Source organism: Brachyhypopomus gauderio, chromosome 2 (assembly GCF_052324685.1).
Source record: "Brachyhypopomus gauderio isolate BG-103 chromosome 2, BGAUD_0.2, whole genome shotgun sequence".
Classification (NCBI taxonomy): Eukaryota; Metazoa; Chordata; class Actinopteri; order Gymnotiformes; family Hypopomidae; genus Brachyhypopomus; species Brachyhypopomus gauderio.
In genome coordinates, this window is record NC_135212.1 from 27,079,486 (window position 1) to 27,102,621 (window position 23,136).

General features: G+C 42.8%; 3 protein-coding genes across 4 annotated transcripts; 2 read left to right on the plus strand and 1 right to left on the minus strand.

The window, feature by feature from the left end:
- Positions 1 to 240: 240 nt before the first annotated feature.
- On the plus strand, positions 241 to 5,928 carry wash1 (WAS protein family homolog 1). The gene is made up of 11 exons (XM_076992765.1): positions 241 to 358; positions 837 to 977; positions 2,288 to 2,399; positions 2,524 to 2,670; positions 2,949 to 3,085; positions 3,174 to 3,309; positions 3,473 to 3,680; positions 3,819 to 4,016; positions 4,127 to 4,285; positions 4,830 to 4,898; positions 5,006 to 5,928. Exons 1-11 carry the CDS (start codon positions 351 to 353, stop codon positions 5,152 to 5,154), a joined length of 1,464 nt encoding a protein of 487 aa, XP_076848880.1. The 5' UTR covers positions 241 to 350; the 3' UTR covers positions 5,155 to 5,928.
- Position 5,929: 1 nt separating this feature from the next.
- Positions 5,930 to 14,089, minus strand: ddx11 (DEAD/H (Asp-Glu-Ala-Asp/His) box helicase 11). Of its 2 annotated transcripts, XM_076992755.1 has the most exons (26): positions 13,687 to 14,089; positions 13,348 to 13,584; positions 13,138 to 13,224; positions 12,910 to 13,052; positions 11,704 to 11,761; positions 11,274 to 11,381; positions 11,049 to 11,136; positions 10,763 to 10,968; positions 10,329 to 10,481; positions 10,131 to 10,177; positions 9,566 to 9,645; positions 9,436 to 9,477; positions 9,173 to 9,240; positions 9,012 to 9,050; positions 8,812 to 8,938; positions 8,582 to 8,710; positions 8,370 to 8,482; positions 8,170 to 8,242; positions 7,993 to 8,096; positions 7,592 to 7,741; positions 7,419 to 7,487; positions 7,163 to 7,263; positions 6,965 to 7,049; positions 6,753 to 6,828; positions 6,516 to 6,670; positions 5,930 to 6,229 (listed from the first exon to the last, which is right to left on the minus strand). In XM_076992755.1, the coding sequence occupies exons 1-26, from the start codon at positions 13,816 to 13,818 to the stop codon at positions 6,194 to 6,196; spliced, it is 2,706 nt and encodes a 901-aa protein (XP_076848870.1). In that variant the 5' UTR covers positions 13,819 to 14,089; the 3' UTR covers positions 5,930 to 6,193. The 2 variants fall into 2 exon arrangements, with proteins under 2 accessions (XP_076848870.1, XP_076848860.1); XM_076992745.1 differs by lacking the exon at positions 5,930 to 6,229 and having other exon boundaries at positions 6,461 to 6,670.
- A 535-nt stretch (positions 14,090 to 14,624) lies between these two features.
- fkbp4 (FKBP prolyl isomerase 4) lies at positions 14,625 to 20,164 on the plus strand. The gene is made up of 10 exons (XM_076992775.1): positions 14,625 to 14,765; positions 15,415 to 15,559; positions 15,691 to 15,833; positions 16,337 to 16,457; positions 16,625 to 16,781; positions 16,928 to 17,018; positions 17,131 to 17,214; positions 17,393 to 17,578; positions 18,501 to 18,740; positions 18,907 to 20,164. The coding sequence occupies exons 1-10, from the start codon at positions 14,676 to 14,678 to the stop codon at positions 18,988 to 18,990; spliced, it is 1,341 nt and encodes a 446-aa protein (XP_076848890.1). The 5' UTR covers positions 14,625 to 14,675; the 3' UTR covers positions 18,991 to 20,164.
- Positions 20,165 to 23,136: the final 2,972 nt, after the last annotated feature.

The following is a 23,136-nucleotide window of genomic DNA, read 5'->3' on the forward strand; positions in this document are numbered from 1 at the left end:
TATATATATATATATATATATATATATCCTACATACAAAGCTACAAGATATTATGAAGAATAGTAAGTGTATTTAAAATTGTGCTAATCGCTTCCTTACAATCGTCCCCCTGAATCCAATAAAAAAGCTGAACTTGAATTTAATATATACGTATTAACATATACGTATGTGTATGTGTGTATGTGCAGAGCGCTCAACAACGAAACGTAAACAGACAAAACGAAACGAATCCGCCGAGGCATCACGTGACTCGGCAACGCGGAAGTTTTGGTCTTCAGGACCTGTGCTTCAGACCAGTCTTTAGTACAAGGGAAGAAATCTTTGATTCATTTTTGAGAGCTGTTCTGCAGATGGTCAGGTAAAGTTGTCCTGCCTTTTCAGTTTCATATACAGTTTGGGATTTGGGTGTATTGTCGTGGGTTTCATGGTTTCAGGACGCTTTTGGTCCCGTGGCCTGCTTTAGCTAGCGCTTTATCTCCAGAATGGCGTTTCCTCCTGAAGCTGCGAGGTGGCAACTTCAGTAAAACTCGGCGGATTGTCATGTGTCTTTCATGTGGTGTAGACCGCTGTGATGGCTAACTATCCAAGTAGCAATGCACGAAGATAAAGGACTTCATTCACCTTAACATTTAAGTGTTAACGTACTTGGAAGAAATAACATAACACAAAACAAAACTAGAATAGATTGCCATCGGAAACAAGCTGACAGCTGAATTATTCTCATGCGTTTGGGCTTATTGGTGTGGGTTTAAAGCTGGGGTGTTTGGCGTGAGTACTATATGGGTGCAGGTTTTTTGGCGTTCACACATAAGCTAATGATGCCCTGGTGTATGTAGGATGACTCAGAAACATGACTTGGAGGGACAGGTGTACTCGGTCCCATTGGTTCAGCAAGACCTGAGGAGGGAGGAGGCTGTGCACCAGATCACCGACGCTCTGCAGTACCTGGAAAACATATCAGCAGACATCTTCAACAGGTATACCCAATGCCAAACCAAACCATGCAGAGAACGCAGCAGAACTCTGTAAGAAACCCTGTGCTAGAACTCCATGCTGGAGCTGGTATCTTTACCAAGTATGTATGCCAACAAAAAAAAACATGTTTTGATCCTAAATGTTGACATTTGTTGTATTAGGCATTATGTAGTCAGTATGTCAGATAAATGTAATTTTGACTTTATAACTAAATAAGAACTAAACAAAATTTCAGTGGCATGAGGAAATGTAGTGTATCGGTGACACCCATTGACAGTGGACCTCAAGAGATTGAAATATTCAGTTATTCAAATATTCCAGAATGCACAGGTTAAGAATGCAGATGGTTAATATCACTGATAAAGAAAAATGCAAAAATAGATCTGTACAAATATTGTTATGTTCATGAGCAGTTTATCTTTCACAGATTTCACTTGTTTTTTAATCAAACTACTTGAGGTATGAAGGGAAAGGCCAAACGATCAATGGAGAGAGGGAGAGATGGAATGAGTAATGTGATGTAATATGCATAATTAACATGTGTGTATCTGTCTGTCTGTGAGGGCTTTTTGTGTATTCGTGTGCATGTGTGAGTCTGTTTGCAAAGGTGCTCAGATATGCTAATATAAACTCCACTACCAGGGATTGAAAAACCATCTGGTGTTACCATGACAACGTAGTGGAAGACAGACCAGGGAACATGTTTGTGTGAGGGAGGGAGGGAGGGAGGGAGAAAGAGGGAGAGGGAGAGGTGGTTTTCTGGGTCAGCTCCATTAGGATATACTCTAGTTAGTCATTATATTTTTTCCATTCTTTCCTTACTCCAGTCCTTTTTCTCAATAGCAGGGAGTCCTGAAAGCTGCAGAATGTGCATGAGCCAGTACACCTGTACCACACACTAACTGGGCAGACAAAGCAGGACAGGTCTTTATGCCATGACACTGTCTTTGACTGTGTCTTTATGCCATGACACTGTCTTTGACTGTGTCTTTATGCCATGACACTGTCTTTGACTGTGTCTTTATGCCATGACACTGTCTTTGACTGTGTCTTTATGCCATGACACTGCCTTTGACTGTGTTTTTATGCCATGACACTGTCTTTGACTGTGTCTTTATGCCATGACTGTGTCTTTGACTGTGGCTTTATGTCATGACTGTGCCTATGACTGTCTTTATGCCATGACTGTGTCTTTGACTGTCTTTATGCCATGACTGTGTTTTTGACTGTGTCTTCATGCCATGACTGTGTCTTTGGAGAGATCTAAACAACCATGTATTTATGTGCTACAGTCACGGCTTTGATTTCACAGGGTATCCCAGAGTGTGGAAAATAACCGCTCACACCTCCAGGCCGTCACAGACCGCATCAAACTGGCTCAAGCCAGAGTCCACAAGATCAAAGGAAGCAAGAAAGCCACCAAGGTGATACACATACAAACACACATGGTTACACCACTCATATACAGCTACTCTGTTATGGTTGCCAGTGTATCTTGCCTTCATGGTTTTGAGTCACCTATTTATATGGACAACCCCCCCCCCCCAGGTGTTTTCCAGTGCTAAGTACCCTGCTCCAGAGAGACTGCAGGACTACTCCTCCATCTTTATGGGTGCTGTTGACCCAGTGTCACAAAAACGGCCTCGCTACAAGGTTCAAGCTAAGCTCCGCCCCTTGGATGACAACGCTTTGCAGGTAAGTAGCATCTTCAGTCTCTGTTCACTGGTTATTCGTTCTGTCCTCCACTCCCATATTCCCTTACTCTTTCACTCTATTACTCATTCACTACCTTGCTTTCTCTGCTGGTAGCTTTAAAGGGTGGGTGGGTGTGGGTGTGTGGGTGTGTGCGTGCGTGCGTGCGTGCGTGTGTGTGTGTGTTGCGTTTTATGGAAGTGTAATACTGAGATAATGAAGTAACCACTTTCTTTTGCTTTGTTCATATGGTCTTCTCCATGTCCACGTTGGTGCTGTAGGAGAAGCTGATGTATTTCCCAGTGTGTGTGAACACTAAGAAACGCTCTGAAGATGAGACTGAGGAAGGTCTCGGCAGTCTGCCCAGAAACATCACCTCCATCAGCTCCTTACTGCTCTTCAACACTACCGAGAACCTGTACGTCCCTCCTGACACACACACACACACAGTATGAAAATCCACTCCAGCATCTAATCTATGTTCCTGCTGGGCATTTCGTGTGTAGGTATAAGAAATATGTGTTTCTGGATCCTCTTGCTGGAGCCATCACCAAAACTCACACGGCACTGGAAACAGAGAAGGAAGAAAAGCCATTTGATGCGCCACTCTCAATGACTAAGAGAGAGCAGCTGGAGAGACAGGTGGGGGAGACGGGTGGGGCTCAGGCACTCTGTCACACGAGAAACGTTGTGCCAGGAAAATATTGAAATAGTTCTAAATGGTATGAATGTTATAAATTTGCTACTAATATATTTCATTGATTTATTTGCATTCTTTCTGTCCTCATGTTTCCGTGTCTGTCAGACTGCAGAGAATTATTTCTATGTGCCAGACCTGGGCCAGGTGCCAGAGATTGACGTGCCCTCATACCTACCTGACCTGCCCGGTATCGCCGATGACCTCATGTACAGTGCTGACCTGGGTCCTGGGTTCGCACCTTCTGTTCCCGCCAACGTGCCCATCCCAGAGCTGCCCTCTTTTGGCACCGACCATGAAGAACCCAACGGACACGGTGAGCGCTGTGCCAACGCAGTCGGGTTGCAGCACCACCCTTAAGGCGTCACAGCCCAGTCTGTTCCTGTGGTCTCATCTCTGTGTGTTCTCACTATTAATGTAACGGTTGTATTGTTTTTTTCCTCCTGCATTTCAGGCTCGCAGTTTAGAACGGAGGCTCCGCCCACTCAGCCTCCACCTCCGCCCCCTCCAGCTCCACCTCACCTTACAGCTCCTGCACCTGGAGCTCCTCAAGCTCCGCCCCCTCCTCCTCCTCCTCCTCCTCCTCCACCTCTTCCTGATTTTACAGATAATGGAGGAGCTGGAGATGCAGCCAGTAAAGACCGTCCAGCAGGTTCTACACCTTCCATACTTGTTTAAGGCTTTAGTGTTCGAGTGACATCAGCACTGGATGAGCCTGTTGCTCTGTAAGCTTTCATGCATGTGTGTGTGTGTGTGTGTCAGGTGCAGTGAAAGGTGCGCCTGAAGAGGTCCTGCAGCCATCAGACGGACGGGCTAGCCTGCTGGAGTCGATCCGGAATGCCGGTGGCATCGGCAAAGCTCAGCTGCGGAACGTTAAGGAACGCAAGATGGAGAAGAAGAAACAGAAAGAGCAAGAACACGGTGAGTGTGACCCTCAGCACACACACTGGACGGACAGTGGCACTCGCCATGGAGATGACCCACGAGACGGCACGGGACACGGGCTGTAATGGAGACCTTGGAGGTCTGCAAAAGATGAGAGGACTGTACTGCGAGGTCAGAAACGAATGCATTAAATGAAAGAGTAGCTGATTCATGAGAAAATTAAAATGGAACTAATGTTCAAGAACAGTATTAAAAATTGCAGAAAATGAACAGGGTTTTAGTAACAATATTGCTGCTCTGCAATATTAGAAAGGTCATTTAATAAATATCATGTTCACCAAAATTGCATCCTTAAGCTCTTAAATTTGTTTGACTTTCGCTTGGGTATTGACTAAACTGATTTTAATGAAGAATATGGCATTCAAAAGAATTCTCTAATCAGTAGTAAATCAGTTTACTGATATATGTACATTTACAACAAAGTGTGTTCATGCACCTGCTGATTTATCGATGACACACACCCAAAACTGGCTGAGAAAAGATAACCACCCCATGTCTAAACCTGCTTCTCCGCCCTCAGTTGGTGCAGCAGCAAGTGGCGGTGACTTTATGTCTGATCTCTTCAACAAACTGGCCATGCGGAGGAAAGGTGAGAGACCCTCTCTTAATTGGAGAACTTGTAAAGTAACTATAGAATCGACTTCCGCTGAGTGCTTATGCCGTCACTCAGTTTCAACTTTGCTGTATGATTGGTAGGGATCTCCGGCAAAGGCCCTGTGGGCGGTGACCCCACGGAGGCGCCTGCCAGTTCCGGCGGTGCATTCGCTAGGATGTCTGATGTGATCCCGCCCCTTCCTGTACTGCAGCAGCCAACCACAGAGGATGATGAGGACTGGGAGGCGTAGCCAAGGCATGGCGCCGTGCTCTTTTCTGGCTGGGTGTCAGATGAGCCAAATGGAACATTATGAACAGAAATGTAGGGTTTGAAGTTTTGAAACTGTTGCAGTTAAAAGTGTTGATCAGCTGGAGAACATGGCTCAGCTTGGCTAGCAGTACACAGATGCTACCAGCAGGAGGCAGTGTTGTCTGTATGACAAGGAGGAATGAATATAAGCTAAGATGAAGATGGGGACACAACGAAGCAGCACTAACCACTAGTTTAACCTGTGGTTTTTTGTTTTTCAAATACCCATTTGTGATGAATTTGTACAAGGTGAGAATTAATACACTCAACATTAGAGAGATAGCTTTAGACCGATGAGGCACATTGTGGCCTGATCCTCCTCAAACATGCACAGACACACACTGATAAATCTGTGTGCATGTGCAGGTGGTCATGGACAGTCACTGGGCCCCCACAGTCTTCAGGACCGAGAGGACTTGCGCTGAAATGGAGTATTCAACAGTGGCAATGACTGACTGCATATAAAGCTGCTTAAAACATTCGCTCAGACATAAAAAGCAAGCTGTCATGAAATCTCGGCAAGCAGAACACTTGAGCTTCTGAGGAATACTTAAAACATGGCAATTGTGTCATTGCTTTCTGCACCCATCAGAGTGTTCAGCCATATTTTAAACTCCTACTAGACCAGACAGGACTTGATACCTTATGCAGGTCTAAATCACCAACTGTACTGAAGCTCCTCTAACAGACAGAAATAAATGCAGGTCTCTCATGAGTATCAGTCTGTTTATTGGAATATGCAAGTTGTATAAAGGAACAGCGTTATGCAGAATAAGCCGAAACATTTTCAGCGGGACCACAAGGAGAAACCCAACGTTCCTGATCCCGCAGTGTAAAAATTCAGCAAGTGAAAGAAACCACAAGAGGAATTAGAGAGAAGAACCTGCAGCAGTTCATTAGTGACGAGGCTTTCACTGAGTCCCACAAGTACAGGCACCTCACGCCTGAAAAGCACCTCATCAGGTCTACCGCTGTTCTGCTTAGAGCTGCTGCACTTGCCGCTTCTCCAGGAAAAACTGCAGGATCAGGGAAAAAAAGCAGTTCAGAGAAGAACAAACACACGAGCGCACACACACACACACACACACACACCACGCCAGGCACATTCTGGCAGCTACTGACAGATAAAACAGTCCTTCAACCGCTCGCATGTGCACTGAGGAAGACCTGATCACAGATGCTTCATAGCCATGTTGTCAGATATAAACACCTCAAGCATGCTCACATAGGCCTGTTTTTTCAAGCACAAAGTGTTCACAGATTTCTCACACACACACACACACACACACACACACACCATACCCTCCTGATGCTGGCGAATGCAGGGCCAAAACTGCTGTGAGTGTGTGTACTGGTTCTGATCCACTCCGGAAGCTTCTGCAGAGTGCTGCCCCGGGAGTAGCGACGATCACACAGCACGATGCAAGCGTAGTCACCACGGTGACGAATCGCTCTCCCTGGGTGGACACCAAGAGATGAGACAAGGAAACATGGTAGAAACACCAAAATGCTAAATACAGTGAGCAAGACTCAACACACCTATTGACTGGTTGACCGCCTTCATACACAGGTTTTCCACTAAAGCTTTTCCAGGACTTCTGCCATCCAGATGAGGCTGACAGACAGACAGACAGACAGACAGAAAGAGATGCATTCTCGGGCCTACATTTATTAAATTACTAATGCTTGTCAGTATCCTGCAAAGGACCTCTTTATGATGCTACAAAATTGTCACTGGCGTCTTCACTAACCATGTGTTTATCCAAGTATGCCATCTTCTCCTGAAGTTCAGGAGACTTGATGTTGGGATATGGCATCCCAACCATCACAATGCACCTGCACGCGTATAAACACACACCCACAAGCCACAGGTAGATCTGTACATTCAGGAGTATAATTCAGGAGTATAATTCAGCACAGATGTACATCTTTGTCAGAATTACACTCACCTGCCCAGATCATCAGAGAAGTTGATCCCTTCGCTCATCTTTCCACCAACCACAGAAAACAGCAGTGCCCCTGACTGGCCACCGCCAGTACTGCAAGAATGCTTTAAAAAAAAAAAGAAGGAAAACACATACTAACATCTTTCACCCATTATATTCTAATATAATTATTATATTTATGTTGTATTGATAAGGTATTCGACATTATTTCAGATATACACACACTGACATGACCAAGCTACATACAACAGCAACATACCTGAATACACTTTGTGTACTCGGACAACACCTGTTCCACCTGACTGGCTTTCTTTGGCTCCTGGAAAACCTGAGATACATGCAAAACCAGCAGGCCACTGAGTGAAATGAACTTAACACCGATCTTTATTACGTATTAAATGACGACATGGGTATTCTGCTCTTGGCATTTACCTTCTTCTTGGCCACAAGGCGCTGCAGGACTCCGGTGGTCTCCCAGTGTGCCAGAATTCTCCGCTCATACTCGTAGGACGGGAAGAAACAGACCACGCCCCCTGGGACCACGTTGCACAGGTTAGACAGAACACGTCCAGTCTCCTCCATCTGACAAACATGACACAAACCACACAGCTGAGCTCCCATACAGAAGGGAAAGATCGCATGGCCGATTTAATTTGACATTGTGTAAAGATAAAGATTTCCATAAAGTGTTCTTCCAGAGAATTCTATATTGAGTACAAAAAATAGGAATATTTTATAATGTGAACATTTTGAATTTTAGTTTTTACTTGATGTAGATTTTACTTAATCCGTGAGGATTTAGTAATACACTACATGTGAAATGGCTGTTTTACCATCTGTGGAGTATCTCTAGTTTGGAAGGTAAATTCAAGTTCTTGTCCAGAGGGTCCCACGCAAAGGACTATGGGTAGAATATTCTCTGGAGGGATGACATGACCTGAAGTACAGCAAATCACAATTAAGATTTCTCCAGATACACTGCAGCAACATACTTGCAAACAGACACGCACCACATGAGAATTCTACGATGCGTTCCTCAGAGAGCCCTGCTGACAGTAGCAGTTGCTGCTTAAAGTCTGTGACCTGTAAAACAAATATCTATTATATTAAATTTGTAAGTGTGCACTTATGTGTAACTCTGGATTGTGTGATTGCTTTAAGTGTGTGTGAGCGTGCATGCGTGTGTGTGCGTGCATGTGTGTGTGCTCACGGGCTGCATGGTTCCCCCAGCGATGACGACAGCCCTGCATTCGTTGATAATTTGTGCAAAATGAACTGCTGGATTCAGCATGAGAAACTTTACACTACTGTGAGCAAGACATGCTGTAGAGATGGAGAGAGATGGAGAGAGAGTCATAGACTTTTAATGCCCTTTGTTTAATTCAGTATGTGGGGACAACAAAGTGCACTTGGGAAAGTCACCTTGTTTTTCCATCACCACTCTCCCGTCTTTGTTAGAGTTGGTAAGGGAGAAAAGGAAGCTTTCCACTAGCATCATGGGCGATGCCATTGTAGTCCTATCCTCTACTGCCACCTGGTGCTCTGGAGGAGCTAGGAGATCCATACCACAGGTGAAGCTGTTGGTTTTGTATGCAGTATGACGTGTATGAGTGGGGGAATGTTCATCAGAAGGGTTGTTGTTGGAATGTTACCTGCAGCTTTGCTCTGGAGGTTCTGAAGAAAGTGTCCAAGTCCTTCAGTCCTGCGATTCTCTTTGTTCGTGAAAGCTGAGTGTGTGGTTACTCCACTCCCTTCATACTTCTCTGCAAACCCACACAGCTACACACACACACACCCCTATAGTACAGATGCTCATGTAAATGCAACAGAATTAAAATTCCAGTGTACTCACCTTCCTGCTAATCAGGCTCTTCTCAAAATATCTCTGAACCTTCAGGTCAAGATTTGGACACGGTTTAGAGGGGGGTGTTAGGAAACATGCCTAACAGAGACTCCACACATGATCAGCCTCTGCTCTGATATAAAGGATTCTTGAATAAGTGTGTGTCATACCTTGAATAAGTTTATATTGTCAATCTGAGCTCTGAACAGGAAGTCATTGATTGTTAGTAGCTCAGTTCCTGTGATGGACAGATCAAAATAAAAAACAATAAAAAACATTTAAATAATAAATTACAATAGGTTTCAAATGTGTCAATGCTAAGTTTTTGCGATTACTCCAAGATTGGCTCCTAAAGACCTAGATTCACCTAGAGGGTTTTAGAAATCTTTCTATAATCCTTCTCATTAGGTCAGCGTCATGTGTCTGTGATTACCTGACTGAGTGGTCTGAGTGACAGGGTTCCGTCCCACTTTCCCTGTGGTCAGAAGACATAGCAAAACAACTGTTAACAAAATATAAGTAACTTTTTTCACACACACAAATACGCGGCACATCTCGCTGACCTCCGAGGGTCCGTACCAGTCCCTCGAGCACGAACAGGATCTGTTTGATGTACATCAGGTTCTTGGCCTTTAAGCGACTCCTGTAACAGATACAGACACTCCATTCACTTTAGCTGCTTTCACTCCAGTATGATGTACTGCTTTTTTATTATTATTAAACATTTGAAAGATCTTTCACAAGGAGCTCCAGGACATTTGTATCATATACACCTGCTTCATTAGAAGCTCCTGAAGCTCTCTGATCTGTGTGGCCCTCTCTATCCTGTTCATCGCTGCTCAGTTTCTTGCCACAAGGTTACTGCTAATCATGTTGTTTAGTTGGTGAACTGTTCATTGTACCTCATGGTAGAGGCGTGGGACTGTATGGGTCTATCAGACTCAGGGGTATTTTTTCACTGTAGTACAGTTTTACATGCTTTAATATCCACTGTTAGGGAGAGTCATCTGCTACAATACCCGTCCAACAGCTGTTTTAAGTGGGTTGTGAGTTGATTCACACACTGTCGCGGGCATTTCTAAAAATGTGAAATCGCCGTGTGAAATGACAGGTGACGGATGAGAGTACCTGTAGCGTTCGCAGTACTGCGTGAGCTGGGAGTGAGCTCTGCACACCTGCAAGGCAGCAGACACAACAGACGCTTCTGATCAAACCTGCGCATTTGCACCTGTCGGATCCACTGCGTCTGTGATCAGCGTCACGCGGGTGTTCAAAGGGAAACGGAGCGAGGCACGCAGCATGTACATGCACACTGTCCATCTCTACCTGGGCTCCGTTGACCTCACTGCTGTGTAGTGCAGTAACTGTATCGATCAGGTTGTGCGCCTCGTCGATGATGACAATCTGGTCCTTCAGCTTGATGCCTGAGGACTTGCGGGTGGCTGCGTGCAGTAGAGACTGATAGGGTAACACCACCACCTAAAATGGGAAGAGGGGTGTGTGTGTGTGAGAGAGTGTATTTTAGCTGCAGACATAGCCAGCCTTGTACCAGTGTACAGAAGATCCAGGAATACCCAGCCATGTACTGTAACAAGGCCGTGTGTATGCGTGTTGCCAAAAAAACTCAGCTGTGTGCAGTAATAACAGCAAGTGTGTGGTTAGAGCTGAGAATGTACCAGAGATTCAGGATAGCCAGCTGCTTTAATAAGGGCAGAGAGGTGTGTGTGTGTGTGTGTGTGTGTGTGCGTGCGCGTGTATACCTGAGCTGCGGGAATAGCCAGTCGCGTGCTGTAGTATGGGCAGGTGTGTGTAGCTCGGCCATGCTGAACCAGCTGTTCGATGTCACTCACAGTTGCCAGCACGTCATTGCGCATGGACATCATCTTCTCATAGGAGGAGAAGGCACAGGTTACCATCACACTGCCGCGACCTCGCTTCGGCTCCCTTTCTGACTTCTTCTTCTTATCTAGGTCAAAGGTCAGGCATTTTAATGAGAGTAGTGGGTATTGCAGTTGTGGTGTGTGTGTGTTCGTGTGTGTTTCTGACCATGTTTATTTTTCTGCAGCTCCATACAGCGATCGTTGATCAGCTGCACACTCCCCAGCTGGACTACATCAGGATTAACACACAGATTCTAAAGAAATGCAAAAGTAGTTCCCATTGAGGTAAGTAGGAGTATCAAACAAAGAAACACATACAAATGGATGACAAAGATTTATTCTTTGCTGTTTAGTGTTATCACAGCCGTGTGTGTGTGTGTGTGTAACACACCTGTCTGGATCCCAGGCTAACAAGGCTGACTGTGGACCCATACGGACTCCTCTGCACTTCATGCACAAACTGGGCAAGCTGGGAGTGAGTTCGGCTGCAGTAATAGAGCTGACAAAAACCACAAACACATGGCAACACATATTCCACCACTTGCACCACACTCACACACGTGCACCACACACCAGGCCACTATTGTTGTCCACTTCATTTCAATTCAAATTATGTTTAAATCCTGTTTAAAAGCCTGTTTAAAAGCCTGTTTAAATCCTAAACAAATGAAATGTACAAAAGTTCTTTGTGTTGGGCTTCTAAGAAAAATTAATGAATGAATCTAAATATTTTTGAGGCTACTCTCCATTGGCTGTTTGACTCATGCAAGTAAAGAAACATAAGGACAAAAGACATACATCATAATATATGTAAAACATACCTTAGTGACATGTTCTTCCTCTAGATCATCATCATCATCATCATCACCACCACATAGCCTAGGAAAAAGCCACTACAAACATTAGAGAAATACAACACATATACATTATGTAGAAAAAGTGGAGAAAATTCCAGGACATACCTGCAAATACTGTAATTAAAGAAGTAAAGTTAGCATAAATGGCTTTAGAAATTATAAATTGTTTTAGAAGAAACAAAACGCTTTGAACAGATATCTCTGTTTCTCAAGAAACACTTTGTTTCACAAATGAACGACTTCTGGAGTAAATCTAAAAGTACCACCATGTACTGTACATTCTGTCATTCTTATGTACAGTACAACTCCACATTCCACAGCCTGTTAATCTCCACCCCTTCCTCACAGCCATCAAGACAAACACATTTACAGTGAGAATGAAGACTGCCTCCAAAAAACGATGGAAATTTGTGAATATTTTAATAACTGTGGGTTTCCTTAGGAAGTCATAGATGGTGCTTTTGTTTGTTTTACCTGTTCGGACAATGGATGTACTGACCTATAAACAACATATCGTTAAGACAGCAAGAATTCATATGGTTCTCATCAGTCATCCTACAAATTGCACAGTGGCTAATATTATACTTAAAAAGTTCAGAATTCTCCAGGATGATGCAGATCACATACTTCTTTAAGGTTCCTACAACAATCTCCTACAGGCTAGACAAAAACATCGAAGCCAAGCTCAAGAGTGATATAAGTGACCATTTGTATAATAAATGTGTCACTGTAACTTCCAAATCCTCTAGTTGTAGTAGTCCTCTAGTCACTATGTAAATGTATCAACACAGTCACTAATGCAACTAGCACAAAAGGATCAACTGTTATCACCCGCTCCTGAATTTGTGAATTTCCCCAGCGTGGGATTAATCTTATTACTGCGAACATTTGCTGTATTAGTTACAAACAATATAAGAAAGCAAGAGAATGCTTGTTTATCTTTTTGTTGCCATCACTCCATTAATGGCAAGTTATGAAAACTCAAAAAAGAGAACATGATCTAAACGCTCTCAACTTCAGAACCCCATTGAATGAATGCTAATAAGAACAAGATCTACCTCTTATAATCAGAAGCACTTTCCTCGTACAGCCGACGAAGGGCCTTTGACCAGCACTTCCTGTGTAATTGTCTATAATTTTGAATCATGACTAACTCCCCTTTGCATTCACCTGTTTTTCAATGTGTTTTCTTCTTCGCTTTCATAATCTGCAACGATGAGCTCCTCCTCTTCCTCTTCATGAGAGCTGACCTCTGACCCCGCTCCCTGCATACTCAGCTGCAGCAACTTTTCGGTCTCATCATCGTCATTGTTCTACACAGAAACATACAACACTTATACACATGTGTATGTAGTTTTAAAAAAACACCATAGCAACACACACACACACAAATCTGACTTTTCTTTTCATGGAGTGTTTAAGCTTTGCATTGAGTCTGGTCTTCTCCAGCATGTCTTCCCTCCTCTTCCGCTTTATCTCTTCATCCTGGGAAATGAAAATGCAATACAGCTCAGGAAAACATATACATTCATACAGTAATATGATCAGGTAAATTAAAAGCTAATAATTACTACCCTATAACAATTCAGATCTGTTATTATCTTATACCTTTAGTTTGTTCACAATCTCTCTCTCTGCTCTTCTCTGCACAAACTCAGAGACCCAGTCTGGCTCTGGTCCACCCTTCTCGCCCTGGACAGCCGTCTTCTCACATCCATTACCCTCTTCTTCACTTCCACCCTTTTTCTTTTCTGCCTGCAAAAGTCTATCTGCTTCCTTCCTCCTCTTCTCCTCAAAGTCTCGCAGCCATGTCAATGCACCACAAATCAGACTCAAAGACTTTCCCTGCAAAAAAAATGAATAGTGAAAGACATAGAACAGTAGATGGATATACAGCAAGGTCTCTCTACAATCACTGCTAGATAAACCGCTAGCCGCCCAACTGACCGTGCCGGTGGGGCTCTCGAAAATGCCGACCTTCCCCTGATCCAACACGGCGTACAGAGCGTCCATGAAGCTTTCCTGTATTGGGTACGGTTTGAAGGGAAATGGGAAACGACTACCGTCCCCTTCCTCCATGGCATATGCTGTAGTGCCTTGGCTACGCTTGAGAATGGTACTGGTGTGTCTTGCAGCACAAGCACATCAAGATCTAAATCAACTCAAAACTTACTTTCTTAAACACTTTAAACTGAATTAAACTGGCTCTAAGAAACTATATTTGTGAAAGTACTAGACATATACTATGAAAAGAGGACGCATAATCACAAATGACATTGAGTATTTACATCAGCCTACGAAAAAGAAATCCAGAACCTAAAACTTCCTCGAAGGGACGCGCCATAGAATCTTTAGCCAATGGCAGGACGACTACGCTGAGCCACTAATAGGGAATGACACCAAATTACAAACTTCACAGAATGTTCTAGTAAACGCAATTCTCCTCGCTTTCCACATATACCAACTTGTGTTATTAGGTTATTAACTGTCGTCAGCAAATAATTTTCGCACCTTCCGAAATCAATAGATCTCTGCATGTCAGTCACATTGTCATTAACGTTCTCACTGTTGTTGTTTTTTCTTATCGACGGTGCCTGACGCTGCGCTTTGCCCTGCTGAGCGCGCGCACCTTTCGAGCGGGCTCTAGAAAGTTCGGTGGCCTTCCTCCCGAACCTACGAGAAGGGGCGCTGACTGACGGCCGCACACTCACCCACAGTCTCGGCGCTGCGCTTAAAATACTCCATTTACCCCGGAGGACGAGTTTAACCGCACCCGGGTCTAATCTAGCGACTCGTTCTGAGGGACGGCGGGGCCGGATAAGAATTTACTCTGCGGTAGTTTATGCTTGTGGTAGATTAGCTAGCCAGCTAGCCACGTCGGTTCACTGCGGAATTAGCACAACGGTGACCCGGTTTGAAGACGTCCGTGTGCGAACATGACTGCAGAAGAAGTGACGAGCGACGGAAGCGGCGTCCAGACTGAGGGAGAGGATATAACTCCCAAGAAAGATGGAGGAGTTCTGAAGGTAGCTGGGGGGGTTTTATGTACTGGTTGAACTGAACAGACTCAGTCTTGTCCACTTAGCTTCGCTGCTAACTACCTCAGTGAAGACTGGGCTGCAGGGCGCAGTCGACGGCGTGCTAACCCTGCAGTAAGTGGTGTGGTTAGCTGTGGTGGCTAACGTTAGTGTGAAGTGGTGTGTCTTGTGCTGGGTACATCAAGACACGAGTTCATAGAGGCTGAATGTGTAAGGTGAATTGGCTGGCCAGCTGTAGGTGGCTGCAGTTGAATCGAGGTGCTGTGTTGTATGGTGTAACACGCACCGAAAATGTCCTTTAACCTGTGATGTCGGTAGCCCAGGTGTGTTGGCACAAAGCTTAGCCAGCATGTCGGTGGTGTCAGTTTCAAGCTTCCAGAGAAATCGCAGGATCACGGAAAGCGTCTAATCGCCTTATGTAAACGTATTAATGTTAACACGATAAATGTGTTTGAGGAATTATTCTGATTCTAATTATTATCTCGTGAGTTTATATATTCCTTTATGCAATTAGGATTTCCACCTTTTTATGTAGTAGTTTGTTTCCCTTCTTGAATGACCGCTCTGACAGGTCACAAGGCGCGATGAAACTATATTATATATGTACTATATAAAAATGTATTTTCTTTCTCTCTAGTTGGTGAAAAAAGAGGGCACAGGTACAGAACTGCCTATGACAGGTGATAAGGTATTTGTGCATTACGTCGGTACACTGTTGGATGGAACTCAGTTTGACTCCAGTCGTGACCGTGGGGAAAGGTTCTCCTTTGAGCTTGGAAAAGGTGAGTTGACATTTGGAATACACCTCCCTGTCCATGTTTCAGATGGTATTGGATGGTCTTTATGAAAAAGCAACTTAAGGTGTACTTGTGCATCAGGAAGGTTCAGTTCCATGGTTTTATTTGCCCTACAGGTCAGGTGATTAAAGCATGGGATCTTGGTGTAGCAACAATGCGCATTGGAGAAATCTGTCAGCTTATTTGCAAACCTGAGTACGCCTATGGAGCTGCTGGCAGCCCACCCAAAATTCCACCCAATGCCACCCTCGTGTTTCAGGTACAGTCTAATCAGGTTCTGGCATGAATGTGGTATAAATTGCAGTGAGATCCATACTGTATAGGTGTTAAATAATTATGGCTACCAGAAATCATAAATGTTACACAGGAAATAGACTGCTGCTTCTGTCGTCTATCAAAGAATGACAACACGGGCAAAATATTCATGTGTTTAGTCACTTGTGTTGTGAAAACCATAGCAGAACTGGGTGATGGTGCTCCAGACTATTTTACCAATAAAATGAAATGTTTTTGTGAAACTATTTGTGTTTTAGTATTTTTTAAGGACTTTTGGGTGTTTTATTAATAGTACCAACAATTGATATTTTGATCATTTTAGTTGTTCTTTTGCCAGTGTTGCGTTATTTATTTAATAGATATATTTATATTTAGACAGTTACTTTAATCATTATTTCATGTAGAGCAGGTAGGAATTAAACATTTCTAAGGATGTCATTGTCTTAATTGTTGATGCACAACAACGTGTGTGTGTTTGTGCGACAGGTTGAATTGTTTGAGTTTCATGGAGAAGACATCACTGATGATGAAGATGGCGGCATTATACGTAGAATCCTGACAAAAGGGGAGGGTTATTCTAAACCCAATGAGGGAGCTTCTGTGGAAGGTGAACACACACAAAAAAAAATATCAAAAAGAGCGTCTGGTATTTGGTGGACATGTTCCAGTGGGTAGTCTCACTCCTCTGAGTGAGGTGCAGAAGTATTTTGCTAACACTTCTCACTCTCGGGCACACTCTCCCTGTCTCCCTATTTTGCTCTCTTTGTCTCCCAGTGCATGTGGAAGGCAAACATGAAGACCGTGTGTTTGATGATCGTGAGCTAAAATTTGAGATTGGAGATGGAGAGAGTCTTGATCTGCCGCCTGGTGTGGAAAAAGCACTGCAGGCTATGGAACAGGGAGAGGAGTCTCTGTTTACTCTGAAACCAAAGTAATTACTCACCATATGCACGCTCTTAATTCTGGACGTTACAAGTTTACACCAATCGGAACAGAGAAAGTTTAATAAACAAACTCCCTTTACACATTCTGAAGCCCTGTAGGATTGTACCTACCTGTTTCTGTGTGAAATTTCAGATATGGTTTTGGAAATGCTGGCTCTGCTAAATTCAACATTCCACCTGGTGGAATGCTAGAGTACAAACTTAAGTTGACAGCCTTTGAGAAGGTGAGTCTGCTTGAACGTTCACGCATTTACAAAGGCAACACTACTGTTCAGCATGTGTACACACATAATTTTATTCATGTGTTGTTTTTGTTTGTTTTTAACTGCCTCACAGGCTAAAGAGTCTTGGGAAATGAACACAAGTGAGAAGCTGGAGCAAAGTGCTATTGTAAAAGAGAAAGGAACTCAGTACTTCAAAGTAAGCAACTTAACAAGGTGTAGCACAAATCCAGTAGGTGGTTAACAAAATTCAATGCTTGTTTTTGATTCGCCTGTAAAGTGTGTGTGTGTGTGTGTGTGTGTGTGTGTGTGTGTGTGTGTGTGTGTGTGTGTGTGTGTGTGTGTGTGTGTGTGTGTGTGTGTGTGTGTGTGTGTAGGATGGCAAATACAAGCAGGCAGCGGTGCAGTACAAACGCATCGTGTCCTGGCTGGAGCATGAGTCTGCTCTGCATGGGGAGGAGGAAGAGAGGGCCAAGACCCTGAGATTGGCAGCTCACCTCAACCTGGCCATGTGTTACCTCAAACTGCACGATCCCAGCCCTGCCTTTGAGAACTGTGACAAGGTCCGAAAACATTGGCGATCCTTTTTCTGACAGATAAAAAGTAAAAACAGTCAAGATAAAGTGATAGTATTTCTAGAATAAACTCATGTTTTTGCCAGTAGATTATTTTGCCAGTAGATTATATTAAGAGACTAAAATGATACTATTTCAGGATTAAATTAGTAGAACATTTAGAGAAGAAAACAAACTAAATGGGAGAACTTGGTGTATAATTGTAAGTCTGCACTGGGTGGTGTGTGGATGAAGGAGCAGGTGCAGAGAGCGTGTGGTGCAGGTGAGACTGCTGGTAATGGAAGGGCCATTGAGTTTCACTAAAGCTTTCACACAGACTGTAAGCTCCGCCCAGCCCCTGACACCGCCCCCCCCCTTACTTTCTCTCCATAACCAGATGTTTTATAACACAAAATGGTACAGGTGCTCATTAAAGTACTTTGTCGTATGTTTGATGCTGTATTGGGTGCAGCCTATAGCCTGGACAAGATGGACTTTAAGGCATTCACATGCCTTGTCTAATGCAACTGGAACGTTGGTAATATTATATATCGGTATTCATTTCAACAACAAACATGTCCCCTTGCTCTTGGCACATCAACATGATATAATAAGCATCAGACACACAAGAGTTTGTGTTTCTTTCACAGAAAGACCTGCATGGAGTTGCTTTGTGAGCATTGAAAATGGATAATTTAATCTGAAAACCACTGCTGCTCTTAATCTTACCCAACGTTTTGTCCCTTAAACAATGGTCTACTTTTTTGAAAACATTTTGTCTTTTCGTAGTCTTATAACGCTATCGCATTTATTCTCAAAATGTTGTGACTTTATTCTCTGAACCCTTAGATTATTCTCAGAATGTTTCTCCTCGTGTACCTATAACATCTTCAGCTGTTGTTTTTAGTGGAGCTACGCCTTCTCTTCACAGGCACTGGAACTGGATGCGAATAATGAGAAAGCCTTGTTCAGGAGAGGAGAAGCACTGTTTGCGATGAAGGAATTTGATAGGGCGAGAGAAGACTTCCAACGAGTCTTGCAACTGTATCCAGCCAATAAGGCAGCGAAGAGCCAGGTAGTGCTATGCCAGAAACACCTCAAGGAACAGCATGAAAAAGACAAGCGCCTCTATGCCAACATGTTCCAGAAGTTTGCAGAGAGGGATGCAAAAGTAAGTGTGTGAGTGCAGGGTGTATGTTTGTGGATGTATTCAGGTAGAAAGTACCTCACCCCCTCTGTAGTTGCTTTGGTCTAAATCACATGCATGTGTTTTTTTTTTTTTTTTTTTTTTTGTTTTTTTTCTCCTTTTTTCTTTCCCTCATCTCTTTCCCATGCAGAAGGAGGCAGAGCAGACAAAGAAAGAGAGTGACAGTGGGATGGAGATAGAGGAAAATGGGACTAAGGAGCAGACTGCAGCATAAGGCTTTGCTAATGAGGGCGCGTGTGCGTGTAGAATTTGTTTTTTGTTTTTTTTAAGACTGTGTGTGGGGTTTTTGTGTGGTTTTCTTTTATATACCAGAGTTGCTTCTCTGAAATGTGAGTGTAAGTGAGCCAGAAGGCCTGGCTGCAGCATAGAGTAGTTTATGTCCCTTTCTCTAAGCATTTCTTGCACTGCGTCTGCATTTAAATGTGTGGGTGTGCGTGTTCGTTCACGTGAGGCAGCTAGTCCGCCCAGCTGTGTACTTTGCTGCTACTCTGTGTGGTGTGAGAAAAGTCGGATTGAAGGTAATAACGCTGAACACAGCCCTACTCAGCCAATGGCCAATACTGCAGCTTCTGATATGGCCCAGCACCATTACTGATACTAAACTATATATCAGAGCATCACTATGTAACGCTGCTGTACTGTTTAGACCATTTTGTTCTGCTGGTAAACCTAAGATGGAAATGATTATCAGGGCAACAGACTGTTTTGTTGGCATGATTTCTAATGGTTTGGTTTGTATACATTTGATAGTGTTCTTTTTTTATGATTCACTATCCATACACTTGCTGACCTGTATAAATTTTTATTCTCACAACTGGAAGATCTTTTAAGGAGCTTTTTACCAAGGAGAACTGCTGACTTACTGTTACTGCATGTAGCAAGTTACCATTGTTGGACCTTTGGGCAGTGGAGGGGCGAGGTGTGTCCTGTCCACTTCAACTTTTGATGGTCTCCTTCAGCTTTGTGTTTGAATTAGGTGTGTTGCTGTTAAGAGTCTACATGGATCAGGATCTTTGTTTCCTCTCTGTAAAAATAAACATGAACCAGACTGGAAATGACTATAGACATGTCTTTCAGCAGTCACATATGGTACAGAAGTCCCTACTTGCACCAGACTGGGGAATGCATGACAGGAAGAGAGTGCTAAACATGTTAATAGTTCTTTTCAAATATTCACTAATGTTCATCTGATGTTGAATAAAACAGTAAAGTAAGCCTAAAATAAAAGTTCCTGTTTTCCTGTGGTTTTACATTGTTTTGGGGCATTGTTGATAAAGTAGTACAACACGGATAATAATACTAATATCAATAATGGGGAATATGCCTTTTCTGTTATTGTTTATGCAGGTCCTATTCTCTTAAATAAAATGAGCTGTGCATTAATGTGACCAGAAATGACACTAATTCCTGTAAAGGCATTCTACATATTAACATGCATCAGTAATAAACAATTATCAAAGTATAAATACAGAAAGACAGAAACATGTAGAAGAGGAAATGTGTGGTATTTAGTATATATCAGGCATGAAAATCTGTCACCTTTCGGCGAAATTCGCCGTTTTGAAGTTGAAAAGTGTGACCTACGTGAATCGTGTAGATCCGATGAGTTTTTTGTTTGGGGGGGGGTCGGGAGATTATATGTATATATTTTAATTATCATATTGACTTAATAAGCAAACAGAGCACTTCCGAAATTGGCAATTTCAATGACAGTCGCCAGCAGTTTCCGCCCCGAACCATCATAGAGGCCAAATAGCGTTTCAATCATACGAACGTTCTTCATTCATGTTATTCATTTACTGCTAAGCGGGACGAGAAGCAGGACCTAGTGCTACACCGCGGACAAGTCAGAAGAGCGTACATTTACCACTACATTTACCAGATCGTACATTTACCAGATCGTACATTTACCACTACATTTACCAGATCGTACATTTTAATTGGGGGGATTTAATTGGGTTATTAATGGTCAATCGTTTTCATATTTTGCGGTAAAACAAAGTTACTGCCGTTCGCTACAGCGTTGAACACTGTCAGATCTAACCACAAGCTCTTGTGATAAATAGGTAGATAGATGGGCCTATTAAGTTCGCGTCAAACCCGTGTAGTTAACGGTGACATAAAATAAGAATCAAGATTTTTTTCTAGTGTGTCTGTAGTTGTAACTGGTGAATCCAGGGACGGGTGAGGATAACATTCGCACCAGGGCTGAAAAGGTTGAAGATGAAGTTGTAAACTCTTGTCGTTTGAGTCTACCCTGTGCTTTAGCTCATGTTATAAAATAAAAACACGTGAACCCTGGTATTTTTACAATAATTTTCGCCGCTGATGTATTTATTGGTTCATTAAGACGTAATGGTTTTGACTGAGCCATCCGGAATGGCGAAAGCGGCTTCTTGCGTTTACGGATTGCGTTTACATTGAATCCATTGACATGACAGTCAAAACATTTTTTTTATGGATTTTACTATATTTTACGGAGCCCGTAAGGTGACATCATGTAAAAAATAAATAAATAACGCGTGGCCATGACTTATTAACGCGTGGGAACGAGATACTAACGTCGCCTTTCACACGCGGCAACAAAGTTTATTTTTTCACAGCAAAGCAAGCAGATCCCAGGGATGTTCGCAAACTGACTGCCCAAGGAAGGTAAACCTGGCTTTATATAAAGTAATACTTAATTATCTTGTTCGCACGCGTTAGTAAGTCGTTCGCACGCGTTAGTAAGTCGTGGCCACGCGTTATTATATTTTTTACATGATGTCACCTTACGAGCTCCGTAATATTTGGCATCACCTGTCACTGTATCCCCGTACACCAGCAGCCACCCCCCCCCCCCCCCCCCCCCCGCGCAGTATACCCATGACGTCACATGTCACCCCCCCCCCCCCCCACATGTCAACGCCCCGTCGCCGTATCCCCATGACGTCACATGCCCCGCCCCCCGGTCTTCTCACCTTTTTAACCCCTGACCCATTTTCATGCCTGATATATGATCCTGGCGTAGCAAACCATTTTTCATCAGTTTGATATTAACTTTAAATTTTAAAAGAAAACATTTTCCTAATCTAAACACTTGAATGAAATTATATGGCAGTTTCCATTATGCATTTTACCTTGTTCTGTAAAAGATATTCCAAACTGCATCTGCATAGTTGTCATTGAAAGGATGGGCTGTTATGTAACTAACCTTTTAAAAAATGAACATGTATATACTTAAGAATTGGCATAACTCAATATACCATTGAGCAGAAAATTACGTCTGCTCACAGCTTCACTAGAGCAATGATCTCGGGCTGCTTCCTGAATGGCAGGTAGGTGTTACCATATCTGTGAGGGAGGGGTGGTGGTGTCATAAAAAAGGTGGGTGTCCATGCAGAACCTACAGTGTCAACAAAGATAACACCTTCATGCATGTTTTATTCACTGAATTGTTTCTTCAAATGTTTTATAAAGGGCAGTGTATGAGGCAATCATTTCATTATTATGGATGGACAGTTAACTTTGTATTTCAATTAATTTGTAATATATGTTTTAATAGATTTTGTATTAAAGTAAACATGAAATGGTGGTTGTTTAGATATCTGATTTATATCTCATTTGTCATTCATGACACTTATTTACTTCCATATTATTTTGTGTATCATCAGTTCCTGTTCATTTTGTATGTCGTTTGAGTGCCACTATTACACCTGAATGAACCTAAATCTAAAACGGCGGTTTTACTAGTTTTATTTGAGAGTTAACTTTGTATTTCAATTAATTTTAAATATATGTTTTAATAGATTTGTATTAAAGTAAACATTAAATGGTGGTTGTTTAGATATCTGATTTATATCTCATTTGTCATTCATGACACTTATTTACTTCCATATTATTTTATGTATCATCAGTTCCTGTTCATTTTGTATGTCGTTTGAGTGCCACTATTACACCTGAATGAACCTAAATCTAAAACGGCTGTTTTACTAGTTTTATTTGAGAGTTTAAAAGAGCTCGTTCTAAGTGTGCTGTCAGTAGGTTGGTAATTTGTTTCATAAAATCCTCACAGTGCCTATATAGTGAGGGAGGCGTACCTTAGTCATTTAGGAAAAACCAAATAGTCTACAATATATAGTGACTGTCCAAGGTGACTAGTTATTCACCTATTAGTGAATAAGATCTGTGAAAATATTCACATACAACAGGCCATCCAACCACCTGACATATTGAGCTAATTTTCATTCATCTATAGAAATGTGAATTAATTAAGGAATAGCCTACTGGGGGTTTGGTATGACTTTGACTTCGTATGTATACCACAGCCAAGCTTCAAGAGCGTCACCAGGGATTTTGACCCAATGAAAAAACATCACAT

Coding starts and splice junctions, on each gene's coding strand:
- wash1 (XM_076992765.1), top strand. Junction 3,086..3,173: donor TTCAACACTACCGAGAACCT/GTACGTCCCTCC, acceptor TTTCGTGTGTAG/GTATAAGAAATATGTGTTTC. Junction 4,286..4,829: donor ACAGAAAGAGCAAGAACACG/GTGAGTGTGACC, acceptor CTCCGCCCTCAG/TTGGTGCAGCAGCAAGTGGC.
- ddx11 (XM_076992745.1), bottom strand. CDS start 13,818: ATGGAGGAAGGGGACGGTAGTCGTTTCCCATTTCCCTTCAAACCGTAC. Junction 8,097..8,169: donor CATCGTAGAATTCTCATGTG/GTGCGTGTCTGT, acceptor GCTGTACTTCAG/GTCATGTCATCCCTCCAGAG. Junction 7,488..7,591: donor GCCTTGTGGCCAAGAAGAAG/GTAAATGCCAAG, acceptor CATGTATCTCAG/GTTTTCCAGGAGCCAAAGAA.
- fkbp4 (XM_076992775.1), top strand. CDS start 14,676: ATGACTGCAGAAGAAGTGACGAGCGACGGAAGCGGCGTCCAGACTGAG. Junction 15,560..15,690: donor CTCCTTTGAGCTTGGAAAAG/GTGAGTTGACAT, acceptor TTTGCCCTACAG/GTCAGGTGATTAAAGCATGG. Junction 17,215..17,392: donor AAGGAACTCAGTACTTCAAA/GTAAGCAACTTA, acceptor GTGTGTGTGTAG/GATGGCAAATACAAGCAGGC.